The 24,968-nt window shown below is 41.9% G+C and overlaps 2 protein-coding genes across 7 annotated transcripts in view; one reads left to right on the forward strand and one right to left on the reverse strand.

The window, feature by feature from the left end:
- Positions 1–14,527, reverse strand: part of SLC30A4 (solute carrier family 30 member 4) — a 17,656-nt gene extending 3,129 nt beyond the window's left edge. Inside the window, exons 1-7 of one of the 5 annotated variants that reach the window (XM_042473091.1) lie at positions 14,391–14,527; positions 11,066–11,600; positions 7,985–8,131; positions 5,137–5,224; positions 3,842–4,049; positions 775–880; positions 269–403 (exon numbers count right to left, since the gene is read on the reverse strand). In XM_042473091.1, coding sequence (XP_042329025.1) covers positions 269–403; positions 775–880; positions 3,842–4,049; positions 5,137–5,224; positions 7,985–8,131; positions 11,066–11,447 — 1,066 coding nt within the window. In that variant the 5' untranslated portion in view covers positions 11,448–11,600; positions 14,391–14,527. The other 4 variants (XM_042473087.1, XM_042473090.1, XM_042473089.1 and 1 more) reach the window with 4 other exon arrangements.
- On the forward strand, positions 14,262–24,428 carry BLOC1S6 (biogenesis of lysosomal organelles complex 1 subunit 6). 2 transcript variants are annotated; one of them, XM_042473093.1, is made up of 5 exons: positions 16,349–16,604; positions 18,073–18,217; positions 18,759–18,846; positions 20,642–20,728; positions 23,003–24,428. In XM_042473093.1, exons 1-5 carry the CDS (start codon positions 16,535–16,537, stop codon positions 23,120–23,122), a joined length of 510 nt encoding a protein of 169 aa, XP_042329027.1. In that variant the 5' UTR covers positions 16,349–16,534; the 3' UTR covers positions 23,123–24,428. The 2 variants fall into 2 exon arrangements, with proteins under 2 accessions (XP_042329028.1, XP_042329027.1); XM_042473094.1 differs by lacking the exons at positions 16,349–16,604; positions 18,759–18,846; positions 20,642–20,728; positions 23,003–24,428 and adding an exon at positions 14,262–14,803 and having other exon boundaries at positions 18,073–18,210.
- Positions 24,429–24,968: the final 540 nt, after the last annotated feature.

Raw genomic sequence — 24,968 nt, forward strand, 5'->3', positions numbered from 1 at the left:
CACTGGCAAATTAATCTCTCTTCTCCTCTATCTCTTCCCACCATTTCCATTCCCTTGCCTGCTTTTTTAAAGATTATTACTATTATTGTTATCACTGTCATTATCAAAAACACAGAAATAGCCAGCCCTTTAGATGGGATCCCTATATCTTTTGATTTGTGTATAAAGCAGTGCTGACACAGGTACATTAGCAATAATAATAATTTCAAGTTATATCTTTTGCAATGTAATGTACTTTCAAGAATTATTAGCGTGAGCCCATTTTTACCTAATTGCAAGTGGACTATGACAATAGTTTTTCCTGCAGTTAATGCCCAAATGTTCAGGTTTTCCACTGAAAACACATCTTCAATTTTCATTAGCTCTTCCTTAATGAGATCAACATTCAAATGCCTCGGAACACCTACAAATAAAAGAAAGATCAAGGATCACATTAATGAGAAATTACTATTTTGAATAATTACATTATTGGCCATTCTGCTGTATAGTGCAAACTAATTCTATGAAAATGCTCACCAGCTTTATCTCTTGCAATGTTCCAAGTCACTTGAAATTATATTTATCATGAAGAATTAGCTTGCACATTGTTTGTAAATAGTCTCAAGAGCACACACCAGCTGGGCAGTATGTAACTTCTAGAAACAATTACATCAGGAGTACCACAGTTTCTCCAATCTAATTATTAATTAATATTTTAAGATATTATATGATTAAATAAATGATTGTAGCTTCAACCTGTTCATAATTGTTGATCTCAAACATAAGAATTATTACCTTCAAGCACAATTACTCCAGTATCCCGGATGATCCGAAATGTTGTGAAAACCACGAGAATGGAGAATACATATGTGCATATAGGATCTGCAATCTTGTATTCTGGCTGAGACAAAAGAGATTCAAGCCTGGTAAGACTCCATGTAGAAAATAACTTATCAAAATTCTGTCTTCCTTGAAATATTTTGAAAGCTCAGGACAAGGGTTAGAAAACATTTTTCCTCAGTCTTCATTTCCATGCAAGCCAACCTGATTCACAGTTGTCAGATTAATATCTAGAGAAGAATAGTGTCTAGATCAAGGGACGTAATAGTGCCACTCTATTCTACTTTGGTCGGGTCTCACCTGGAATACTGTGTCCAGTTCTAGGCACCACAATTAAAAAAGGATGTTGACATACTGGAGCATGTCCAAAGGAGGGCCACCAAAATCGTGAAAGGTCTGGAAACCATCCCTTATGAGGAAAAGACTTGAAGTATGTTTAGCCTGAAGAAGAGACTGTTAAGCGGTGATATGACAGCCCTGTTTAAGTATTTGAAGAGGTGTCATATTGAGAATGGAGTATGCTTGTTTTCTGCTGTTTCAGAGACTAGAACACAGAACAATGGATGCAAGCTACAGGAAAAGAGATTCCAGATCAACATTAGGAGCAACTTCCTAACAGTAAGAGCTGTTTGACAGTGGAACACACTCCCTTGGAGAGTGGTGGTGTCTCTTCTGTTGAAGGTCTTTAAGCAGAGGCTGGATGGCCATCTGTTGGGGATGCTTTGATTGAGAGTTCCTGCATGGCAGAATGGGGTTGGACTGGATGGTCCTTGTGGTCTCTTATAATTATGATTCTATGAGTCTATATGGATCAGTCAAAACTAGGAGAAAAAACAAAAAATAGGTGCACTATACATCACTAAGTACAAATGCTAATGATCTTTTTGTACTTGGTGATATATAGTGCACCTATTTTGTGGTTTTTTTCCCCTCTAGTTTTGACTAACTACTGGGTAAGCCTCCTCTTGTGTTGGTTTCTATATGGACCAGAACACATCAGTTATTGTTTGGGATGAGCATTTCTCCAAATATTTGTGATACTTTATTTCAGCTCAAAATTGCATTAAAAATACATATAAAGATTTTTGTTCAATTCCTTTAAAAGGGTGCAAACAGATGAGGGAATCAGATGAAATGAAATCATGAATCAGTACTGTATATCTGAAACTGAAGCCTTTGTTCAGACATTCAGTAACTGTATCTTTGAAATAGTTCTTTCTGTTTATTGTGCAGGTCTGGAAATAAAATGTAGCTGTGTTCAGGTGACTATAGTTATAGTAGTCTGGTCTCCCAAATGCATGTCGCTTTGGCATCCCATTTGAGTGAAGCTCATTTCCCTTTCAGGCCTTTCCAGTAGACACATGAAGACTGTAGGTGAAGGGGGACGTCTGTGTGCCACAATGTGCTGCATGGATGTCCAATTAGTGAATGCCTGAACAGGCTTAACACAGACTGGAAAAAGAATAATTCTCACTCACACTCACACACACAATTCTCAAAACATGTAAGGTAAGAAACAGGTAAAAGTTTATTCGCAAGAGCTGAGATCCTGGAAGGCAGAGTATAGCTTAATAGTTCTGCATGCACTAAACGTCCTTCCAAACTCACTGGATACTAAACACCCTTCCAGACTTATAGTTCAGCCACTGTAGGGTTTACCTCCCATGGGTATTCTGTGACTGGTGGAGAGGAGAGGGACTGGAGAAGTGTCTGGCTATGGGGACATATCCAGAGGCTTCTCTAATCCCACCTCCAATCTCCATTAGCCACAGAACGGCCAGGAAGGTTGCAGCAGCAGCAGCTGAGTCCAGATGGGAGGCTTTGGTCCTTGAGGAGGATGGGGAAAAAACCCCTACCTACACAATGACCAAACAACATCTATGCAGTCATGAGGTGGGTTTACACCTGCATATGCCATTAACAGGATGCTAGCCGATGTTTCCCTCCCTCCTCAATCCTCTTTAAGGAAAAGGTATAACTCTAGTATAATTTGTATTTAAAAATGTTTAACTTGCATTTAGAAATTTCTAATCCCAAGCATTTCTAGTTAATGAACCATGAGTAAGAGACCTTTAAAAGGCTTCTCCTGGCATCTTGGAGAGCTACCTCCAGTCAGAGTAGTTGTTTCTAGAGTCCAGGTGGACCAAGGGCATGACTCACTAAATGACAACTAGGTATTTCTACCTCAAAACAGTGTGATTATTCCAAAATGTATTTGCTGATTAAAATAAAAGAAGTGGTTATAGAATGTTAAAACATGCCAAGAAAAAATAGATAATAAATTAAAAGCTATACTTATTTTTTTTTAAATAAGTTTTTTTTTAAAAAAAAATCCAAGCAGTTCAACTGTTTTGGCAATTCCTTCCAGCCAAAGGAAGGAAGTTTATCAGCATACTTACATGTCATGTGTTTGGGCCATTCCCACAGAACTGGGACTTTAGACAATGCCCTGCCTTCATCCCACAGTGATGGGAACAAATGGGGTTATTCACAGTACATAGAAGCAAGCCTTCAATTGGACCCCAATAGTTTCCAGCCAGACCTTGCAACCAGAAAATAAGGCAAAACAAGTATCTTTCTGGTCAGCTCTTATGTAGAGTAAAAATGTGGGCCTTATGTAGAGTTAAAATGGGACAACAAGACAAGGAATATTTATTTAAGTGTAAAGACCCATCATTTCTTGAATTGTACCCTATTAAATATATGTTTTAAAAACATAAGAGTTTGAAAATACATTACAGATTATCCTCAGCCAGTAGCCTTTAGTTCCTATTTAATCCAACCCAACAGTTCCTTGCATGGGTTGACACCTCCACTGTGCATATATATAGATTTCCCCAATGAATGGAGTAGCATGTCTGAGCATATATCTCTTGCTTTCATGGAACAACGTGCTTCATAGAAAAGGGCCTGAACCAACAGACATGTCTGTGAATGCCAGGCCATATTGTGCCAGCATTCAAAGGTGGAGCAATCCACGATCAGAAATGTCCTTGTTCACAAGTATGGTTTACAGTATTACCTTGAAACGAATGATGTATGCAGCTACAAGCACACCAATACTTTGCACCAAGTCTCCCAGGGCATGTACAAAAGCAGCTCTCACCGCCAGGCTGCTGTGGCCATGCCCATGCCCAGAAGCTGTAGCAGAAGGGTTCGGTGGAGGAACAGAAGGTGGGGCATGCGAATGAGAGTGAAGGTGACCTGACTGGTTCAGCAGAAAGCCCATTCTAAAATGGAGAACAGAGGACAAGAAGTTAGGTGGGAGGTGAGTAGACAGAGAAGGGGAAGAAAACCCCACGTTACCATATTTTTGAATACTAAAACAAAAATGTTTATAAAGGTTGCAATACAAGTATACTTCAGTTAAAGAAGCAGACATGTTCCTTGACTTTATCTCTTAAACAGAAACGTTGGTATCAGAGGCAAAAATAATATGGAAAAGAGGGGACTGGTTCTTACACCACTAAAAAGGAGAGCAGTTTAACATGTTTCAGCAAACATTTTCATAGAATAGAATCACAGAATTTGAACAGACCTCAAAGGCCTTCCAGTCCAACCCCCTGCCATGCAGTCAAAGCACCTCCAACAGATGGCTATCCAGCCTCTGTTTAAAATCTCCATAGAAGGAGACTCCATCACACTCTAAGGAAATGTGTTCCACTGTCAAACTACTCTAACTGTCAGGAAGTTCTTCCTAATGTTGAGATGGAATATCTTTTCCTGTAGTTTGCATCCATTGTTTGCATTGCTATATGGCTTGGGTCCAGGTTATTTAAAGGACTATGGGCTGAAACAGACTGCATAAATAATCCATCTTGAAACCACTTTAACTGCTTTGGCTCAATGCTAGAGAATTCTGGGAACCATAGTTTTGTGAGACATTTTAGCCTTTTCTGTTAGAGAGCTCTGGTGCCACAACAAACTACAGTTCCCAAAATTCCCTAGCACTGAGCCAGGGCAGTTAAAGTGGTTTCAAGATGATTATTTATGCAGTCTGTTTCAGTCCTATATCTCCTTTTATGAGCCCATAAGTACACTAAGATCATCAGGAGAGGCCCTTCTCTTTATGCCACCATCTTCTCAGGTTCATTTGGTGGGAACAAGGGAGAGGACCTTCTTGGGGGCTGCTCCTAAGCTCTGGAACTCCCTCTCTAGAGAGGCCACCTTTAGGTGGCAGATAAAAACTTTCTTGTGCCGTGAGGCTTTCTCAGTGACAAAGGTTGGACTTTAAATGTTATGTAATTTAAATAATAAATCCAAATGTACTTATGCTGACATGGAGCCAACACCAAATTTTTCAGAAAGACAACTTACATGAGGTTTACAGCCACACCGACAGCTGCTGTAATAAGCATTACATCCCCATTGATTTCGTAGTCCATATGGATGGTTCTTTGAACAGCTTCATACAAGAGGAAAACCATAAGGATATAAATCAGTAATACGCTGACCATGGCAGACAAAACCTCTGGGAGAGAAAAAGAAAAGACAAGCACTACTGTTACTTTTGTGCACACACTTGTGTGCATTTCTGTTGCACTTCCTCATCAGCCTTCCAGTATCAATCCCATTATGGCCGATTAAAGCCATACTGTACTACACTGTATAGCAGCAAATCTTCTTGGGACTCAAACAATAAAGAGTTTGGCAGCAATGAAACTTTTCTTTCAATAGTTTTTAATTCTGTGGAATGAGAATCCTTAGGGATGAAATACAAGCCCACTGGGGCCATGCACAGTTTTGAAAGGTATTTAAATACACTCCAGCGTTTAGCATTATTATGCAGCTCCCATGGGATTTTAAAGAACGAAAAAATTGTTTCTGGGGGCAAAAGTCTAATTATAAAAAAGGGAGTCGTGTGAACATCGAATGGAATAATGTGATTAGAGACCAAATTTGCAGAGGCATAAAGAACAGAGCTGGGTCTGTGCATTTTTAATTGAAAAACATATTTTTGCTGAAACGACTTTCTTTCCTAACAACTGGCCTAACCCATTACCACAACGAGTTGCCAAGAAATTTTATCTGCCTCTTCTTGGCATGTTATAGAGAATGTTCTGATCTCAGCAGATGAACTGTAATGGCTGCAAAAGCTCTATTAACTCATTCACAATCTAGTACACAATACTATGCAAGTCAGCCCTTCTGAAATCAATGGTGCTGAAGGTTTACTGTTAGCTACACCTCTATCAGCTTGATCAAAGAATGTCAAATGGCATATACAATTATTGAATTCTCCCTCTCCCCACCACAACCTCTCACAATTTTATCCTCATCACACCCTGAGAAATGTGAGGCAAAGAGATCAAGGACTGGTTCGAAATCACATCTTAATGAGTTTCGTGGATGGATGGGCTTTCCACCTGGGACTCTGACACTCTTATTCTAGCACTCCCATATCTGGTGACCTTAAAATGTGCTGGACTATAGTCCTCATTATCCCCAGATGCACAGGATGGGAGCTGCACTACTAACCTACTTGGACCTCTGTACCACATTAACTCTGCCACAATTAAGCCTAGCTCTGTGCTGTATTAGAGACACAGGGTTTTGTGGTGCTGTGTAGGGTTGAAATGGTCAGATTCCAACAGCAAACCATCTGTTCAGCATGGCAGTCAATTTTTACCATGGTTTAGCCATAGAATTAAGGTTGAACGACAGGCAAAATAATAATCAGCAATCAAAATATTTGCCATTAAACAGAACTAATAGCCAGATCCTTCTCCTCCTCCCAAAGCACCTTAGATCATCCTGTCTATGCCTTAGAACCTGCACAGTATTTTGCGTATGTGTTGAACTGTTGTCACAGCAGGAGGAAATGCAGTGTTTTAGAGTGTTTCATGTGTTCTGAGCAACAACTGGAGTTGACATGGTTGTGGTAGTGAGTTGCAATCTTGCTCCAGAAAACTAGTTGCTTTTTCAATGTGAACACACTAAGAGCTACAACAATCACCTCTCTGTGTGGATAAAGCCTAGGAAACATGGATTGCCCATGAACCACAGAGTCAGAGGGAAAGGACTGTACAAAACGATATGGCTTCAACAACAGTTAAGAAGCAAAGTATTTTCTGTACTGCTCTTAAGTCTACAGCAGTGGTTCCCAAACTGTGCCCTTTAAGATATTTTGGACTCCAGCTCCCAGAAGCCTCAGCCATGTTGGCCAAGAGTCTGGGATTCTGGGAGCTGAAGTCCAAAATCCTTTAAAGAACACAGTTTAGGGACTACTGGTCTACAGCAATCCTCTGTCCACTCAAAAGTAAATCTCATTGTCTTCAGGAGGCTTGTAAATCCCATGTGAATACACACAGCATTGCAGCTTTATACCTTGGATTATGTGTGCACACACTGCTCTTTATGGAAAACTCATGCCATAATAAACTTGCTTGGGCTGTCACTCATTTGTAGATCTACAGCTCAGATATTCTGAATATCTGAATATACACTGGCAGCAGGGGTAGTGGAGAGGTCACATATGAGCACAACAAACACATTCTTGAAAAGTTTATCTAAAGTATAAGAAACAAGTAAAGGGGGATGTATATTTCTTTCCCACCCCAGCCTGCCCATTTTAAGTACCGTATACCCTTTTTAAAGGAGTTTTCACAGGCTGCCAATCTGCCACAATAAGTCACACAGTTTAGAAATTTAACACTGGCATTTATATGCCTTTTATTTACTGACCTCAGCTACAGGGTGCGGTTGCACATCACAATAAGCCACAGTTGATGACAACCATGATTTGTTGCTTAAGCTACAAATCACATAGAAGAAAAATAAACAAAGTGTAGTCTGTCTATCCCTTTTTTAGTTTATTTCTTTTCTGCTGTTTTTCTCATCTCCTATTTCAAGATAGGCAACTGAAAAAACAACCCAGAAACAAGCTACTGTTGAAGATTCAGAAATCAACACCGTGGATTTAACAAACCAGATTTTATACCCAATAATAAAGTATGGGTTCACATTATGGTTTCTAGTTGGTCAGCAAATCACAACTTGCTAGAAAATACAAGTGTGCACATCATAATGTCAATGAATGACACCATGGCTTGTAAAAATGTGTGTGTGGGGGGGGGGGGGGGAACCAGCCACAGGCATATCTGCTATTCAGCATTTACTGCCCTAGTTAGCATAGTTTTAAAATGAAACCAAAGAAGTTACTTACCTAAGCGATGGAACCCAAAAGTGAATTTTTTGGTTGGCGATTTTGCAGACAACCACAAAGCAAGCAGTGTCAAAATAATTCCGCTGAGGTCAGTTAACATATGGAGTGCATCAGTCATGATTGCTAGACTATTTGCAAGATATCCACCTTAACATGAAAAAAAATTAAGTTAAAAAATTAGGATTTAATGCTTGTGCACTTTTGTACACATCACAGAGAGGCCAAGTACACACAACAGAGAACAACAGCTAATATCCTATGCTTGTTTCACAGCCCTCTTCTGTATAAGCACTGCTGGGTTTTTGAGGATCGTGGAAGACAGGGAGTCTTGGTGACATCTCACCCACAGGGTTGCCATGGGTTGAGATCAAGTAAGAACAACTTTCAGCCAAAAACAACTCTGAAACCTGTCAGAATGTAGGAAATTCTGTCAAGCAATTGTTATAGTTGGTATAGTATGTAGTATGTTTGTGGTTTTGACATTTATAATAGTTGTTTATAGGTTTACTGGGAAATGATGTGAATGATGGGAGGCACAGTACTGGGATGGGTGGGTAGAAGCATGTTGGCGTTTGGCTCAGGAATGTACAGATGTGAGGAGTGAACTTCTCAGAACCTGATGATGAGAACAGAATGTAGAGATGAGAACTGGCTGGATGATTAAAGGGGGCATGAAAGAAAGGACTGGTATGTTTTAATTAGTAAGCAAATTAAGTTAAATCCCATGAAAAGGTGGGGTGGGACACTGTTAATTTTATATCAGTGTTTGGGCACAAGGTCACTTGTGTCTGCAGATGTCTTCCTGTAAATATCCAAGGTTTCTCTGGAATAAAGTTTTATTCTTTGCAGCTCAAATGAGTTGTTCACTGGGGAAAATAGCAGATTAGTTATCTCTTAAGAGATTCATATCATTTCAATAAATCAATCCAGTTACAGACATCACAGTAATATTTCTGCATGGTGCTAATACTGGGGAGCAGGGAGGAAGGAACATGGGACATTACTTTTTCTTGACAGCACCATTGGCTGTTGTTTTAAGAAGACACTGACACCAGAAATAATTTGAACACTGCGCTGGAATAAACAAACTCAACCAGCATAGTCTTCAAAGCAAGCCACACAAGAACATATTTCACTTTCCTTAGGTCTGAGGATTTTCTCTTCTGTAGTCAATTCTCAAACTACAGTGAACACACAAGACATTCTATTGGAATGAACAGAAGGAGATTTCTATGGATACCATGACCTGCCAAGAAGACAAACCAATGGATCTGAGAGCAAATCAAGCCAAAGGCTCTCCCTTAAAAGGCAAAATGATTAAACTGGGCCAATCATACTTTGTACACATCATGACAAGACATGACTCAGTGGAAAAGATAAAAAAGCAGAAGGCAATAGGAAAAATGGAATGGATTAATTAAAGAAAAAATCAAGGCCTGCAGTTTGCAAGACCTGATCAGGGCTATGATCCATCAGGGCTCCTGAAGATGATTCTCTGCAGATCATCTCTGCAGATGAGTGCCATAAATCAAAGCTCACTTGATGGCTACAACAACAACAGGCATAACATACCCCAGTGATGAGATGGAAGAACCTGGAGGAGTGTGTGTGTGCAGGAAAATGGAAGCACAGGGATCCACAAGCCGGAGCGTGTCCAGCGGAAGGCAACCAAAATGGTGAATGGTCTGGAAACCATGCCCTATGAGGAGAGACTTAGGGATCTGGGTATGTTTAGCCTTGAGAAGAGACAATAGAGGTGATATGATAGCCCTGTTTAAGTATCTGGAGGAGTGTCATATTGCGGATGGAACAAGCTTGTTTTCTGCTGCTCCAAAGATTAGAACATGGAACAATGGATGAAGCTACAGGAAAAGAGATTCCACTTCAACATTAGGAGAAGCTTCTTGAAAGTGAGAGCTGTTGGACAGTGGAGCATACTCTCTTGAAGTGTGGTGGAATCTCCTTCCTTGTAGGTCTTTAAACAGAACAGAGGCTGGATGACCATCTGTTGCGGATGTTTTGATGGTGAGTTCCTGCATGGCAGGGTTGGACTGGATGGCCCTTGTGGTCTCTTCCAACTCTATGATTCTATTATTCTAAGAATAGATTCTCAGAATAATGTTCCACAGCATCTTCTACATGTTTGATCCAGCTCTGAGGAATGCTTGTTTCACATACCATGGCTTCTTTCTTTCGTTTTAAAATCTCCTGTATAACAAAAACTTCAAAAGGGCATGTATGTCAAGAAAGAGGCTGATGCCACATTGCTGTCTTCAGTGAGCTATGAAGAATGAAGGACTGTTCCATGGGTGACTGATCACAAACTTTTTCATGTGCTTCTTAGGATATTTGGAACTCAAAATGGGGGGAGGGGGCAGAATGGATGAACCAGCTGTACACAGAAAACTTTCTATGCAGGTGGGGAGCTCAACTATTGCTTACCTTACCGGCAATTTGGTAGATCATTCATCATTTTACCTAGGCATTGTTTGGTTAGTTCAGCTGTCTGAATCACTATTGACTTGTGTTTTCCTTTCATTTCTATCATTATGCAAATTTCCCTAAACTACAAACCAAACACAGGGCTCAGAAATTACTTTCAGGGATACAAGACCTCAGAAGTTAAGACGCACACCTCAAATATTATTAGTAATCCCTGCCCCACACCTCATATATGTTAGTTATTAATAACATGCTATACCACAGATTACCAAAAAAAGACAAACGAAGGGTCGAACAGCAAATCAAGCCTGAACTCTCACTAGAAGCCAAAATAACTAAACTGAAAATGTTGTACTTTGGACACAGCAGGAGAAGACGTGAGTCACTAGAAAAGAAAATAATGCTGGACAAAGGGGAAGACAATAGGAAAATAGGAAGACCACATTACATGTGGAGTCATTCAATCAAGAAAGCCACAGTCCTTAAGTCTGCAAGACCTGAGAAGGGCAGTTAATAAACGGTGCTCTTGGAGGTCCCCAATTTCCATTAGTCAACGACAGCAAATACCACAAACAACTGGTCATTTTACCAAGACAGTTACAGAATCTCCTGTCAGGGAGGTACAGGAAGCATTCTTACCTATAAGTTCCCCTGTCATAAAGAGTAGATAGAGAACGGCTGCTAGAACCAGTCGTCTCTTCACTTTTTTCTGCTTCACCAGTTCCCTTTGTTTGCTGCAGCTGTTACAAGGGTCTGTCCCAGGGCCAGTCTGGGTGCTCTGCAGAGCCACATCCCTGTCCAGCAAGGATTCGTCATCGGAAAAGGGTCCCACACGAGTCCCATTGGTGGAAGCCTCGGCCACATCCTCGGAAACCACAACTCGCAACTTGTTGAACCTGGGGAAGTCCTCCTCACTCACTTCGTCTGAAAAGTCAAAGGCACTGCAATCGTTCAAGAACAAGGGGTCATCATTCTTTCTCAGCATGGACTTCAGGCTGTTCCAGATGCCCGAGTGGGCCATCCTAAGTTGTCAGCCAGGACCTAGCTGGATGTCCACAGTGCTAAGTCTGTTCAGTTCAGGCGGAGGACTTCCTTTTGCTATTTGTTCGGGCCATTTCTCATCTTGTAGAAGCCAAAGGTGCTACGTCGTGTCAGGTGTATCGTCGGATCAGACCTACAACAAGCAAAAGAGATGTCAGTTAGGAAATAAATTAAACTTTTTCCCATTAAGCCCAGGCTAACTCTCTGTCTAGATAGGCAGTGGCTTAGTGGTTAAGATGCCAATTCTGGCAATTGGAAGATTGGCAGTTAGAGGCCCGAGTGCTGCATGATGGGGTAAGCTCCTCTCAGTAGTTCCAGTTTCTGCCAACCTAGCGGTTCAAAATCACAAAAATGCAAGTAGATAAATAGGTACCACTTTGATGGGAAGGTAACAGCGTTCAGTGCAGTCATGCTGGCCACATGACCACTAGTGTAGTCTCTGGCTCTTCGGCTTAGTAACAGAGATGAGCACTGTCCCCTATAGTCAGTTACAACTAGACATTCATATCAAGGGACTACCTTTACCTTTTAACTCCCTTGCAGACAGACAGCATGGTATAGCGTTTTAAGCATTGAACTATGAGTCTGGTCCAAGGTTTGACTCCCCCATTCAACCAATGTAAATCCACTGAGTGACCTTGGGCAAGTCACACACTCTCAGCCTCAGAGGAAGGCAAAAGCAAATCCCTTCTGAACAAATTCTGTGAAGAAAACCCTGTTGTAAATTGGAAATAGCTTAAAGGCGCACACAACAATAACTCTCTTGCAAGCAAAAAGCATGCCTCACCCAGGTACAAAGTTCTAAGGAGGTGGATCTGCCATATTAACCCCACACCTCTTCCTTCTACCCAGCCGTTCACTGGAAGTACTTGGGACAGGGAAATTATGGGGCACCTCTCTCAAAGAGTCAGTTAATCATTCAAAATACTGGTCATGACCTATAATCCCTGCATGGCTTAGCTCCAGACTATCTAAGGCCCCGAACAGACAGGCCAAAATAAAGCTGCTTCAGGTCACTTTGGGGGTATGCTGCTTAAATGACACATGCATCTTAAGAGGCCAGAAGCTGCACCAAAACTGCGCTCCAGTCCTTAGGATTGGAGCATGGCTTTGGCGAGACTTCCAGCCTCTTAGGACACATGCATCATTTAAACAGCATATCTCCAAAGTGACCCGAAGCTGCTTTATTTTGGCCTGTCTGTTCGGGCCCTGAGAGACCGTATCTCCCCATACCAACCTGCTAGAGCCCTAAGATCTTTAGGAGAAGGCTTTCTCTCAGTGCCACCAAGATCCCAAGTTTGCCTGGCAAGGACACAAGAGAGAGCTTTCACGGTGGCTGGTGCCAGCCTTTGGGTCTCCCTTCTGTGAATCTAGGCTGGCGCCCTCCCTCCTTCCATTTCCCTGGCAAGCAAAAACATTTTTATTTAAGCAGGTTTTTCAACATATAATAAGGACAGGGTGGCTTTTTATATAAGGTGTGTGGTTTTTAAATGCGTGTGTTTTTGTTGGAAGAAAGGCAGCATAGAAGTGAAGTGAAATAAATAAATAAATAACACCCAGCAACTTATATGCAGAACGTATTGTAAAGAAAGCAGGCTTGGGCACAGAAGGAGGAAAAGGAAAATCAACAATCTGAAATACGCTGACAGCACCAGAAAACCTCAAAGAACTGGAACAACTACTAAGGAAGATCAAAGAAGAAAGCGCAAAGGCAGGACTACAGTTGAACACAAGGAAAACAAAAATAATGACCAGGGGGAACTGACAAAAATTGAAATTAGACAACGAGGAAATAGAACTAGTAAAAGAGTTCTCATATCTGGGTTCAAATGTTGATAGAAATGGGGAAATCAGAAGAAGACTAAGAATGGGGAAGGCAGCTAAGAAAGAACTAAGAAAGATCCTAAAACGCAAAGACATACAACTCAGTGCAAAAGTCAGTCTCATAGAAGCCACTGAATTCCCTATTCCCATGTATGGATGTAAAAGCAGGATAGTTAAGAAAGAAGCTAGGAAGAAAATCAACTCATTTGAGCTGTGGTGCTGGAGAAGAGTGCGGAGGAGGGTCCCATGGACAGCCAAAAAGACAATCAAATGGGTCCTAGAGCAGATCGAGACAGAAATCTGCCCGGAAGACAAGTTGAACTGAGGCTGTCATACTTCGGTCACATCATGAGACGACTCACTGGAGAAAAACAATAATGTTAGGGAAGGTAGAAGGAAGCAGAAAGAGAGGAAGGCCACATGCCAGATGGATGGACTCTGTGTTTGCAGGAACTAGGCAGAGCAGTGGAGCATCTTGGAGATCTCTCATCTGCAGGGGATCCATGGGTCGAGATCGGCTCCAAGGCAGTTAACACAAACAAACATCCAGCACAGAATCACTGTCTTTTTAGAACGGTTCTTTCAAAGACTAAAGTTCCTCAAAGCCGCTTGGCCCAGGGCCACCAATCCAGGGCCCAATTCTCCGCCGCGATTCGAAGGCCAATAAAGGCCACCTATATAAAGGCCACCCAAAATGTGTAACCGAGTGAAAAATGTAAGTTGGAAACGCGAGGAGGACGTCCGTTGGCACTTTTTTTGCACTGTGAGAAAGCAAGAAAACATTGGATTATTACGATACATGCACAAATGATAGAAATATCAGATAAAAGAACAATTAGACCCTAAAATGTACTTATCAAGTATGATAGAATGCTAGGGAATTCTGGGAACTGTAGTTCTGTGAGACATTGAGCCTCCTCTGTCAGAGAGAGCTCTGGGGCCGCAATAAACTACAGTTCCCAGGATTCCCTAGCACTGAGCCAGGGCAGTTAAAGCGGTCTCAAAGTGGGTTATTTCTGCGGTGTGGTTTCGGAGCGGAGGAAGGAAGCGGGTGACGACAAGGCCTCGGAGGGAGCCTTCGGGGCGGATGGACATCTACCTCCGTCGTCGGGGGAGCCGGTGGTGTCCTTCTCCGCGGAAGGCGGGCGGCCAGGGAGGGCGAGTCTCCCTCGGCGGGTCCCGCTCGGGAGCCGGCATCCCTGGCATTCACCCCGCCGCTACCCGCTGCCTTCGGGCTCCCTCCCTCAAAGCGACGCGGTGGTTCCTGCGGAGGGTCTCCTTCTTCTCCGCCCGCCGCCTCATGCCGCCTCCTTCGGCCCCTCCTCAGGCCCCTCGCCCTCGCTCCCTCTCTCTAGGCGCCTCGGCTGCCTCACAAAGGGAGACCCGCGCCGCCCTTGCTGAGGTACATTTCTTGAGGTGCCCTCGTCCTCGTCGTCGTCGGTTCCCCAACCGCTGCAGCGACTACGACGACGCCGGGGCTCCGAAGGACTCAACCGAACACAGAGGCCGCGGGTTGGTTTTTTTATTTTCCAGGCCTCCCAACAACTCGAGCCTGGATTCTCAGTGATTCCCAAACTCGGGCTTGGACTTCAACTCCCAGAAGCCTCAGCCATCTCGGCCAATGAGGTGGGATTCTGGGAGATGAAGTCCAAAAGACCCGGAAGTTCAGTTTGGGAATCCCTGCTTCTAACTGGGCCTTTAGGGGGTTTTTTGGACTTCAGCTCCCAGAAGCCTCAGCCATCTCGGCCAATGAGGTGGGATTCTGGGGGTTGAAGTCCAAAACATCTGGAAGGCCAGAGTTTGCACAGGCCTGCCATACAGCAATTGCCAAACTCTGGTCCTTCAGCTCCCAGAAGCCTCGGCCATCTCAGTCAATGAGGTGGGACTCTGGGAGATGAAGTCCAAAACACCTGGAAGGGCGGCCAGAGTTTTGGGAAACACTGTAAGCTGTATTTTGGAGGCTGTGTTTGACCAACACGATGATGGCACAGTTCTTTTACAAATTGGTTCTTTAAACAAACAAACAAACATTGCTGTAATAGGTATTATGATACACTGTGATTTGTTATTGTTATTGTTAGACACAACTGAGGAATCAGGGACACACACATAAATGAAAACATATTATTCCATTCTCAAAACAGTCCCCCTTCGGCGACATTTTCTTTGTTCCCAGGCAAAGTCTCCATCCCAGAGACAGCGGTGTCCTTGCGGCCTTTGATGCTGTTAGGAATAATATCCACTGGGCCCTTGCCTTTTGGCTCCAGGATCACAAAATCTGGGGATGTTCAAGTCCCATTATATACAATGGCATCATAAAAAGGCCTCCCTTGTGTGAAATGAAGTGGCAAAATCAAGGTTTTGGGAATGTATATATATTTAAAATATTTTCAAATCGTGCTTAAATCTGTGGATAAAAAAATCCATGGATATGAAGGGCTGACTCTATACACACACACACACACACACACACATATATATATATACACACACATACACGCACTTATACACACACACACACACATATATATACACACATATATACATACATACATATATAAATATATATACACACATACACACACTTATACATACACACACACATGCATGCCCCCACATATATATACATACACACACAAACATATACATGCACACACATACATATATACTGTACATACATGCACATAGATACACCTATATACACACACACTTATACATACACGCACACACATACATATATACATAGATGCATGCCCACACACACACACATATATATATATACACACAGATATATTTATATATATATATATATAGATACACATACACACACATATATAAACACACACACACTGTATATTAAAAACTGAGAAGCCAGAAGCCCTTCCCCTGGGACCCCTGAGGAGGGAGGCCTTCTGGGAACCCTCTTCCTCGCAGAGCAGACATTCCTGGAGGAACAGCTGCTGACAACCCTAGAGATAGGAAAAGTGTAGAACGTCTCAGTTTTTAACCTCTAGAGAAGTTCTACCCTTTTCCTATCTCTAGGGTTGTCAGCAGCTGGCTCCTTCTCTGCTCCAGAAGAGGACTGTCTGACTCTGCTCTGCCAGGAGGAGGCTTCCCAGAAGGCCTCGCGCGGAGGGGCCTGCCTCCCCTCAAGGCCTGCGAAGGGCTTCTGGGTGCCAGACACAGCAGAGGGGACCCAGTTGCCTTTGCCCTCCTCCTCCTCCTCCTCCACCCTCGGCGGCCATGAGCCTGGCAGAGCCCCTCGGGGCCACTGCGCCTTTGCAGCCCCACGCCTTCAGCCCTAGGGCTTTAGGTATGGCTATGTGTTTTTATTTCAAGTAACCTTTCTCTCTGTGTGTGTTTTGTGCTTTCAAGCCATTTCCGACTTAGGGCGACCCTAGCATTGAGCTTTCTTGGCAGCATTGCCATTGCCTTTACAGTGGTCCTCACAAACTTTGGGACTCCAGATAATAATAGTTCGGACTACAATTCCCAGAAGCCCCAGTTCAGTTTCTTCATTGTTCAGGAATTCTGGGAGTTGGAGTCTCAAAAATATATATATATCTAGAGGGCCAAAGGTTGAGAAAAACCACTCAGGAGCCAACAGTGTGCTGCAGCAGCTAAAAAGGCCAATGCGATCCTAGCCTGCATCAACAGAAGCATACAGTCTAGATCGGTGTTTCCAAAACTCTGGGCACCAAAATGTAAAACGGACATTGAGAAACTGGAGCATGTCCAAAGGAAGGCAACTAAAATGGTGAAGGGTCTGGAAACCATGCCCTATGAGGAATGACTAGGGAGCTAGGGATGTTTAGCCTGGAGAAGAGAAGGTTAAGAGGTGATATGATAGCCCTGTTTATAAATATTTGAAGGGATGTCATATTGAGGAGGGAGCAAGCTTGTTTTCTGCTGCTCCAGAGACTAGGACATGGCGCAACGGATGTAAACTACAGGAAAAGAGATTCCACCTCAACATTAGAAGGAACCTCCTGACAGTAGGAGCTGTTAGACAGTGGAATATGCTGCTTGGGAGAGTGGTGAAGTATCCTTCTTTGGAGGTCTTTAAACAGAGACAAGATGGCCATCTCTTCGGGATGCTTTGACTGAGAGTTCCTGCATGGCAGAATGGGGTTGGACTGGGTGGCCCTTCTTGGGGTCTCTTCCAAGTCTATGATTCTAGGATTTCCCTGAGGCTGAGAGCATGTGACTTGCCCAAGGACACCCAGTTGGTTTCATTTAAGATGGCATATCTAGCTCCTCTCCCTTCAGAACAGCCCTGTGAAGGAGGTAACCTAAACTTGATCCAGTGAACTGCATGATTCACTGAGGACTCAAACCTGGATCTCTCAAGCTGCAGTCCAGCATTTTGACCACTACACTGTTGGCTGCTGTTGGCCGTTGTTTTGAGCTTTCCCTCCCAGGCTTTGAGAATTAAAGGGACATGTTTGTGTATTAATTTTCTGGCTTCTGAAAATCCTTCAGGCTCTGGATGAATATGGCTTGTTTCAGGCTGTAGAGCACCATGGCACCATGATAATCAAATTGAGGCTGTCGTACTTTTGCCGCATCATGAGAAAGTACAACTCTAATTGTACCCGTCTGTAACTGTTCTTTCCCATTTACAAACATTCACACTCTTCACAGACACTAAAGTGTGAGGCTGCCTACAAAGTTTCTGACAAATAAACTACCTCTTATCATGTAATGTTTCTTGCGGTTGTTGTTTAGGAAATATTTGGTAAAATATTTTACAGTTTTTATACATTTTCCCCCTCTTCCAGATTCAAATGATCATTCTCCTGATGAAGGATTAGAAGAAGACTTCGGTGTTGTGAATAAGAAAGCTGTGGAACAACTAACGGAAGGGCTGACTTCTCATTATTTACCTGATCTACAGCGGTCAAAACTAGCTTTAAAAGAGCTAACGTATGTAAAGCTATACAATGTAATGCAGGCATGTGTATCTTTTCATGTCTTTAAATTATAAATGAATGGTTTTTTGTGGGTTTTTTGGGCTATGTGACCATGTTCTAGAAGAGTTTTCTTCCTGACATTTTGTCAGCATCTGTGGCTGGCATCTTAATTCTCTGAAGGTGCCCATAGCCACAGATGCTGGCAAAACATCAGGAACAAACTCTTCTAGAACATGGTCACATAGCCTGAAAAACTCACAAAAAACTATGGATGCTGGCCATGAAAGACTTCTTCATATCTAAATTGATTGTTTGTACATAGAATGGATCTACTTTTTGATTTGACTTTTCTGTTCAAAGATCACAAGAAGAATAAATTAGTTCAGTATTGATCTAAATTTTCAGCATTGTAGCACATATTCTTATACAAATCAAAGTCATCCTTGCCTATGAAAGACTTGAGACAGCTTCTTTGGCCTTACAACATTTCACCATATTTTGTACTACAATGTGTAACTTCAAAGTGCATTCAAAATATTGTGTTCTTCTTTCAGACAGAATCAAGAAGTACTCCTAGAAACACTTCAGCAAGAAATCTCAAAGTTTAAAGAATGTAATTCTGTTCTTGATATCAATGTGCTGGTAAATGTCTTCTGTCAGTTTTGTTGGTTTAATTAAAGGCTGTGTGCTTAGTTTCCATTGTGTGCAGAGATACTACATTAGTGGCTTGCCCTTGAAGAATGTCTATTCTAAGTGAGAAGCCTAATACAGTACAGGATAAAATTTGTTTCTGTTCAAGAAAATCTTAGCCTCTCATTCAGAAGCTTAATATTTCATATATTGGGCCTATACAAACAGGCCAAAATAAAGCTGCTTCGAGTCACTTTGGAGGCATGCTGTTTAAATGATGCATGCCTCTTAACAGTCCAGAAGCCATGCAAAAGCCACACTCCCTTCCTTAGGATCTGGAGCGTGGCTTTGGTGTAGCTTCTGGACTCTTAGGACGTATGCATCATTTAAACAGCATGCCTCCAAAGTGACTCAAAGCAGCTTTATTTTGGCCTGTCTGTATGGGGCCATTCTGTTTAGGGCTGCAATATATTATCACATACCTAACCTGGGAGTAACCCCACTGAACACTGGGTTTTTAAAATATATGTATTTCTTCATTGCTAATTAGCTGCTGATTAACATGAATTATTTGGGTGATGTGGAAAATAAAAACAAGATGCAATCTATAATCACAATAACACAAATATTAGGGAGCAGCAAATAGGACTGTGAGAAAATAAAAACTAATAACTTTCAAACAAAGGTCAAGAGATTAAAACTATATAGATTGTGTTGCAAGTGACCAATGTCTGTTTTTAACAGTCTGGCCTGTTTTTTAACAGACTGCTGAAACTGCATAAGATTATGACAAGAACAGGTGAAAAAACATTTTTTTAGTTTGCAAGGTTGAGTATACCTTACCTGGATATCCAAAACCTGACATACTCCAAAACCATCTATATGGGTGATGAGATAGTGACACGTTTGTGGTCTGATGATTCAGTGTACACAAAGTTTGTTTCATGCATGAAATTGTTTAAAATATTGGGTGTAAAATTACCTTCAGGCTATGTATAAGGTATATACGAAACATAAATGAATTTTGTATTTAGACTTGGGTTTTATCCCCCAGATATCTCATTACGTATAATGTAAATTTTCCAAAATCTTAAAAAATCCAAAACATGTCTGGTGTCAAGCATTTCGGATGAGGGAGACTCAGCCTGTAGTATCTACCAGCAGAAATATTTATTTATTTATTCCCCGCCCTTCAGCCCTAATGGCTCTCAGGGTGGCTTACAATTAATATTTTTAATCAGACAGTTCCCTGCCCTCAGGCTTACAATTTAAAAGACACGAAACAAAAGGAGAAGGGAATGGTGGAGGGAAAGGGGATGAGGTCCAGTGTTTCTTCTCTCCCTCTGAGGCCTGGACCAAGGCAGATGGATTGGAGGGAGGGCTCTTCCTTCTTCCAGGCTAGTCCTGATGGAAGTAGTGACATACAAAAAATAATACAGACTCAACGGTTGTAGTAGTGGTGTACAGTGCGCCCACACCATGCGCGAATGCATTTTACGCGGCTTCCAGCCACTTGGGGAGGGAAACAATGGCGTGCACATGCACCACTCCGCCACATGCACGAGCCCCATTATTTCCTATTGGACTCGAGCATAGGTGGATAAACATATTTACTTTAAAGTAAAGTTTTGTTGATCCAAGGGACCTTATTCCCATTGAATATGTGTGCGCAGGATTGCAGCTTTACATTTATTCAGAATTTGGGGCAGTTCTTTTTAGTTTAATTTTTTGAAGTTAATTGAAATCTGTTGTACTTAAATATATATCTGTCTACTCCCACCACATTCTCATGTCTTGTTTTTTCAAGTTTTCAGAAGCAAAGCACTATCATAATAAATTGGTCAACATTAGGAAAGAAATGATGATGCTTCATGAGAAAACATCAAAGTTGAAAGTGAGTTTTGTTTCTTTTTAGTTAACAAAGATGGAAAATCAGCCCTGCTTGTATCGTTCTTCTAACCCTTGAAAATGTTGCAGATTAACACTGATTTTCACATAAATGTATTTGTTCGTCCACATTGCCATCGTGGATTTCCTAGTGTTCAAAGTCAGTTGTGGTTTTTTGAACTTAAACTTAATAGTTCTATAGTGAAGAATACAAGAATTCATGTTTACCAGAGGAAATGGTCTCTTAATACAAGATGATTTAAAAAGAATGGCACAAAACTGAATGGGAACAGCTTTATTTTTTCACCATTCTTTTTGAATCACCCAGTATTGTAGTCATTGAAACATATTTCTTGGTAAACATACATAGCATCAAAGAACACATATTTTCATTAAGTCTCTAATGAATTAAAACTTCCTTGCAGCTAGGAAAGCACCATAGAAGTACTGATTTTAAATGCGAGTGATGCAAGGTTCAGTCTTTGGTATCTTTTTTAAAGGACCAGATAGGTGGGTGATTGAAAGGCCTCTCCTTCAAATCCTGTCAGACTCCTGACAGATCATCAAAACTATCTGGTGCAATTATTTATTTCCAGTGTGCCATGGACTGGTACTGTATTTGTGCCCTGTAAGTATAGTGGCTTCCTATCCAGTGAACAGAATGGGGCTTGCTTCCACATAAACATATAAGATTGTGCTGTGTGCATTATATCAGTGGATTACATCTGTTTCTCTTTTCCTACATGAATTTGAGCATTAAAATCAACTTCTGAAATTCTTTAGAACTTCTGAAATTCTATAGAGTAAGAAGGAAAACAATATGTGCAAATTATATTAACCCTTTGTTCCAGGTCAGCACAATATATATGGCCTATGGACCCCAAGTGGCCTGCCAAACCATTTCCAGCCTCCCGCATCCTCAAACTCTCCCCCCAAGCCTCCCCTGCCTCTCAGCTTTCTCCGGAGGAGATAGCTGGATTATAGAGGAGGCTTGCGGGTGAGCATTTGCTCCTCCTCCTCCTCCGTAGTCCAGTTGTGTCCTCAGGACAAAGCAGGACTGTGGAGCAGTACCATCACTAGGGCTGGTGTTAGCCGGTGCAGGGAGGGGACTCCTTTGACCCCCCGCCCAGCCAAACCATACACACCCCAGTGCCCTCCAAGTCTTGGGGAGTCAAAGGGTACCCTCTCACCCCCTTGCAGGCCCTCCGAGTCCTACAAGATGGCTTCTGCACAGGGCTCCGAGAGCACGCATGCACACACTTGATCTATTTGCGGCCTGAAGAAGCCAACCTGTTTTAATTTGGGCTGCATCTACTGCTATGTTGTACTGGTCTGCTTTATTCAAAACTATTTGAACCATTAATATGTAATGCACAGCATGCTCCAGCTGCCCCTTTGACAGCCAGATCAGGCCCGCGGCAACTGCATACCCCAGCCCCGATCTAGCATTTGCAGGATACAAAAAGGAGCTGCAAAAAGTGGCTCCTTTTTGCCCCCTGCAAAAGGTGTGATAGCTGCGGTGCCATGGCTTTATGGCACTCCTTTGGCACTGCATCGTGTGGTGCTGTGTGGAGCAGTGTTTGGCATCATATCACCCTGGGGCAGAGTTGGGGCATACATCATGTGGATGCTATGCCTCAACACCGTCCCCAAGCCAATTTTAAAGGCCAGTCTGCACAGGGCCTGAGCCTTTTCAGTCACCATTAAGTGGAGTGTCAGTTGGAAAAGAGAAACAGAACAGTATGGGGGAATATTTCTTGCCCAAGAAAATCCTATGGAATTCATGGGGTCAGCATAAGTTGACAGGCAACCTGAAGGAACACACACAGGTGTGTAGGAGAGATGGAGGGATCGTGTGACTGGAATCCTGAACAGCAGTGCTCCTGTAAAAAGAGAGGATATATTATTTTGTTACAGATAATGCTTGATATATTGAGTTGTTGTGTACTTCAAATTGTTTCCAAATTATGGTCATTCTTAAGGCAAGCATCTATTACGGGGTTTTATTGCAAGATTTGTTCACAGATGGATTGCCTTTGTCTTCCTCTGGGGCTGAGAGAGTGTGACCTGCCCAAGGTCATCCAGTCAGTTTCCATGGCTGAGCAGGGATTCAAGTCTTGATCCCCAGCGTCACAATCCAAAGCTCATACCACTACATCACTCTGGCTTTCAAAAAGCTCTCTGAATAATTTTGGTGGAATAACAGTTGAATATAATGGCTTCTAAACTGTCAAGTAAAAATTTTTGGCTTCAGACTACTTACATAATTTCACTGTTGCAGAAAAGAGCTCTCAAACTCCAGCAAAAGAGGCAGAAAGAAGAACTAGAACGAGAGCAACAACGGGAGAAAGAGCTTGAAAGAGAGAAACAGTTAACTGCCAAACCAGCCAAAAGAACATAAAAGCTGAACATGTATTGACTTGTTGAGCTGCTAATGACATTCTCTGGACTGGCTGAAAAAAAATGCGTTGTACCTCATAACCTGATATTCCTTCTTGCCAAGAAGGCAATTAGTACAATATTAATGTGTCCAGGTTTTTTGTTACTTTATCCAGAAAGTGGTTAGGAGCTTACTGTTTCAACAATGCCTTTTCAGTTAATGCTGCACAGCATGACACTGTAGTGTCAGATGTTTTGCACAACTGGGGTAAAAAGATTATTTTTAATGTCTAACATTACAGTATCTTATTTGGTCTAGATTGGTGTGTACAGGCCCAAATTTGAATTTATTTTCTTAGTAGTTTACTTTGCTGAGTGGACTCTAGACTTTTTTACTGCTTGGTTGCCATCACTGATTTTCTCTTACCTACATGTAGAAAAAGCTTTATATGTTGCCATGCGCAGAAAAAGCTTTGCAGCTATACCACAGTACTAACTAATGTACTTAATTTTAACATAATCTGAACATTGTGAGAATGTACTGCTTAAGTCTCACGTCTTCATCAGCAACCCTTATTATGTTGTCCGAGTTAATAGCACAAATGTGAGGGAGCACCAGTGCAAACTCTCACTCAGCATATACAGGAATACTCTTTCAGAACACTGGTTTAAGTGAAGGCAGCTATGCACTTTATGTGACAAACCTGTTGACATAAGTGCACATCTATTTGCTACAACAGATACATAAAACATGAACAATATAGATATATCCTTAAACACTCATGTTCTTGTTTCCTACTGGCAACCTCTTGTAGACTATGCTGTTTGGCTATTTCTAGCTATTTTCATAACAAGTGATACCAGAATAGGGTGCAAAAGGTAGAAGGACATTATCAAAAGTCTCTGAATAGTTTGACATCCATTGGGAGAGAATAAACTAGCCCCGTGTTTTCAGACAATTGTTTTGTTTCAATAATTTTTTAACAAAAATAAATGTTGCTATGGACCTAACCTTTCAAAGTGGTCTAAAGTCTGATCTATTCTGATTAGAGCAATCTTACAGGTTATTAGAAATAAAGGCAGGTTATTCATATAAAAGAGTTTTGCTTGGCTTCAGAAGAGAAGAAACATAATAGTGTATTTCTTAACCGTCAAAATCAAAACAAAACATTCACAAACTAGATACACGCTGTGGAATTCCTCATGATACCTACTGTTAAAACATCAGATTCGTAACAAAATGTACATGAAATTAGATTGTACATAGATAGTTTTGTTAAAATACAATGGAAAAAATAAAAAGAAACAATTGGAATAATTTTTGCACACCAGGTGTTAATCTCGTCATTTCTTGTCTACATATTGCTTTACTTCATATATCGCTCTCCCTCCCCCTGAGACAACCTCCTTGAGGCAAAGGTACATTTCTTCCTCCCCAACAGAACTTGTGGGAAAAGAAATGTGATTTTGAATATCCTGATAGATGTATAGCAATTTATGCTATACATAAAAGAAGAAAACTACAGGTGTAGTCAGGTTAGCTGTGAAACAACATCCCAAATCCATCTTGCTGCAATGCCTCTGGCTCAAAGATGGTTTAACCACCATACTTTGGTTAGGTGGTAGAGTGGTTGTAGTGTCAGAGGGAGGCCGGGAAGGAGGGCTAAGGATGGGGTGGGGTCGGACTTTTGGTTTATTGTGACACCAGAGCTCTCTGACAGAGCAGGCTAAATGTCTCACAAAACTACAGTTCCCAGGATTCCCTAGCACTGAGCAAGGGCAGTTAAAGCAGTCTCAGACTGGATTATTTCTGCAGTGTGTTTTGAAATTTCTACTCAGAGTGACTCAAAAGAGGGACCAGGGATGTA

Source organism: Sceloporus undulatus, chromosome 6 (assembly GCF_019175285.1).
Source record: "Sceloporus undulatus isolate JIND9_A2432 ecotype Alabama chromosome 6, SceUnd_v1.1, whole genome shotgun sequence".
Lineage (NCBI taxonomy): Eukaryota > Metazoa > Chordata > Lepidosauria > Squamata > Phrynosomatidae > Sceloporus > Sceloporus undulatus.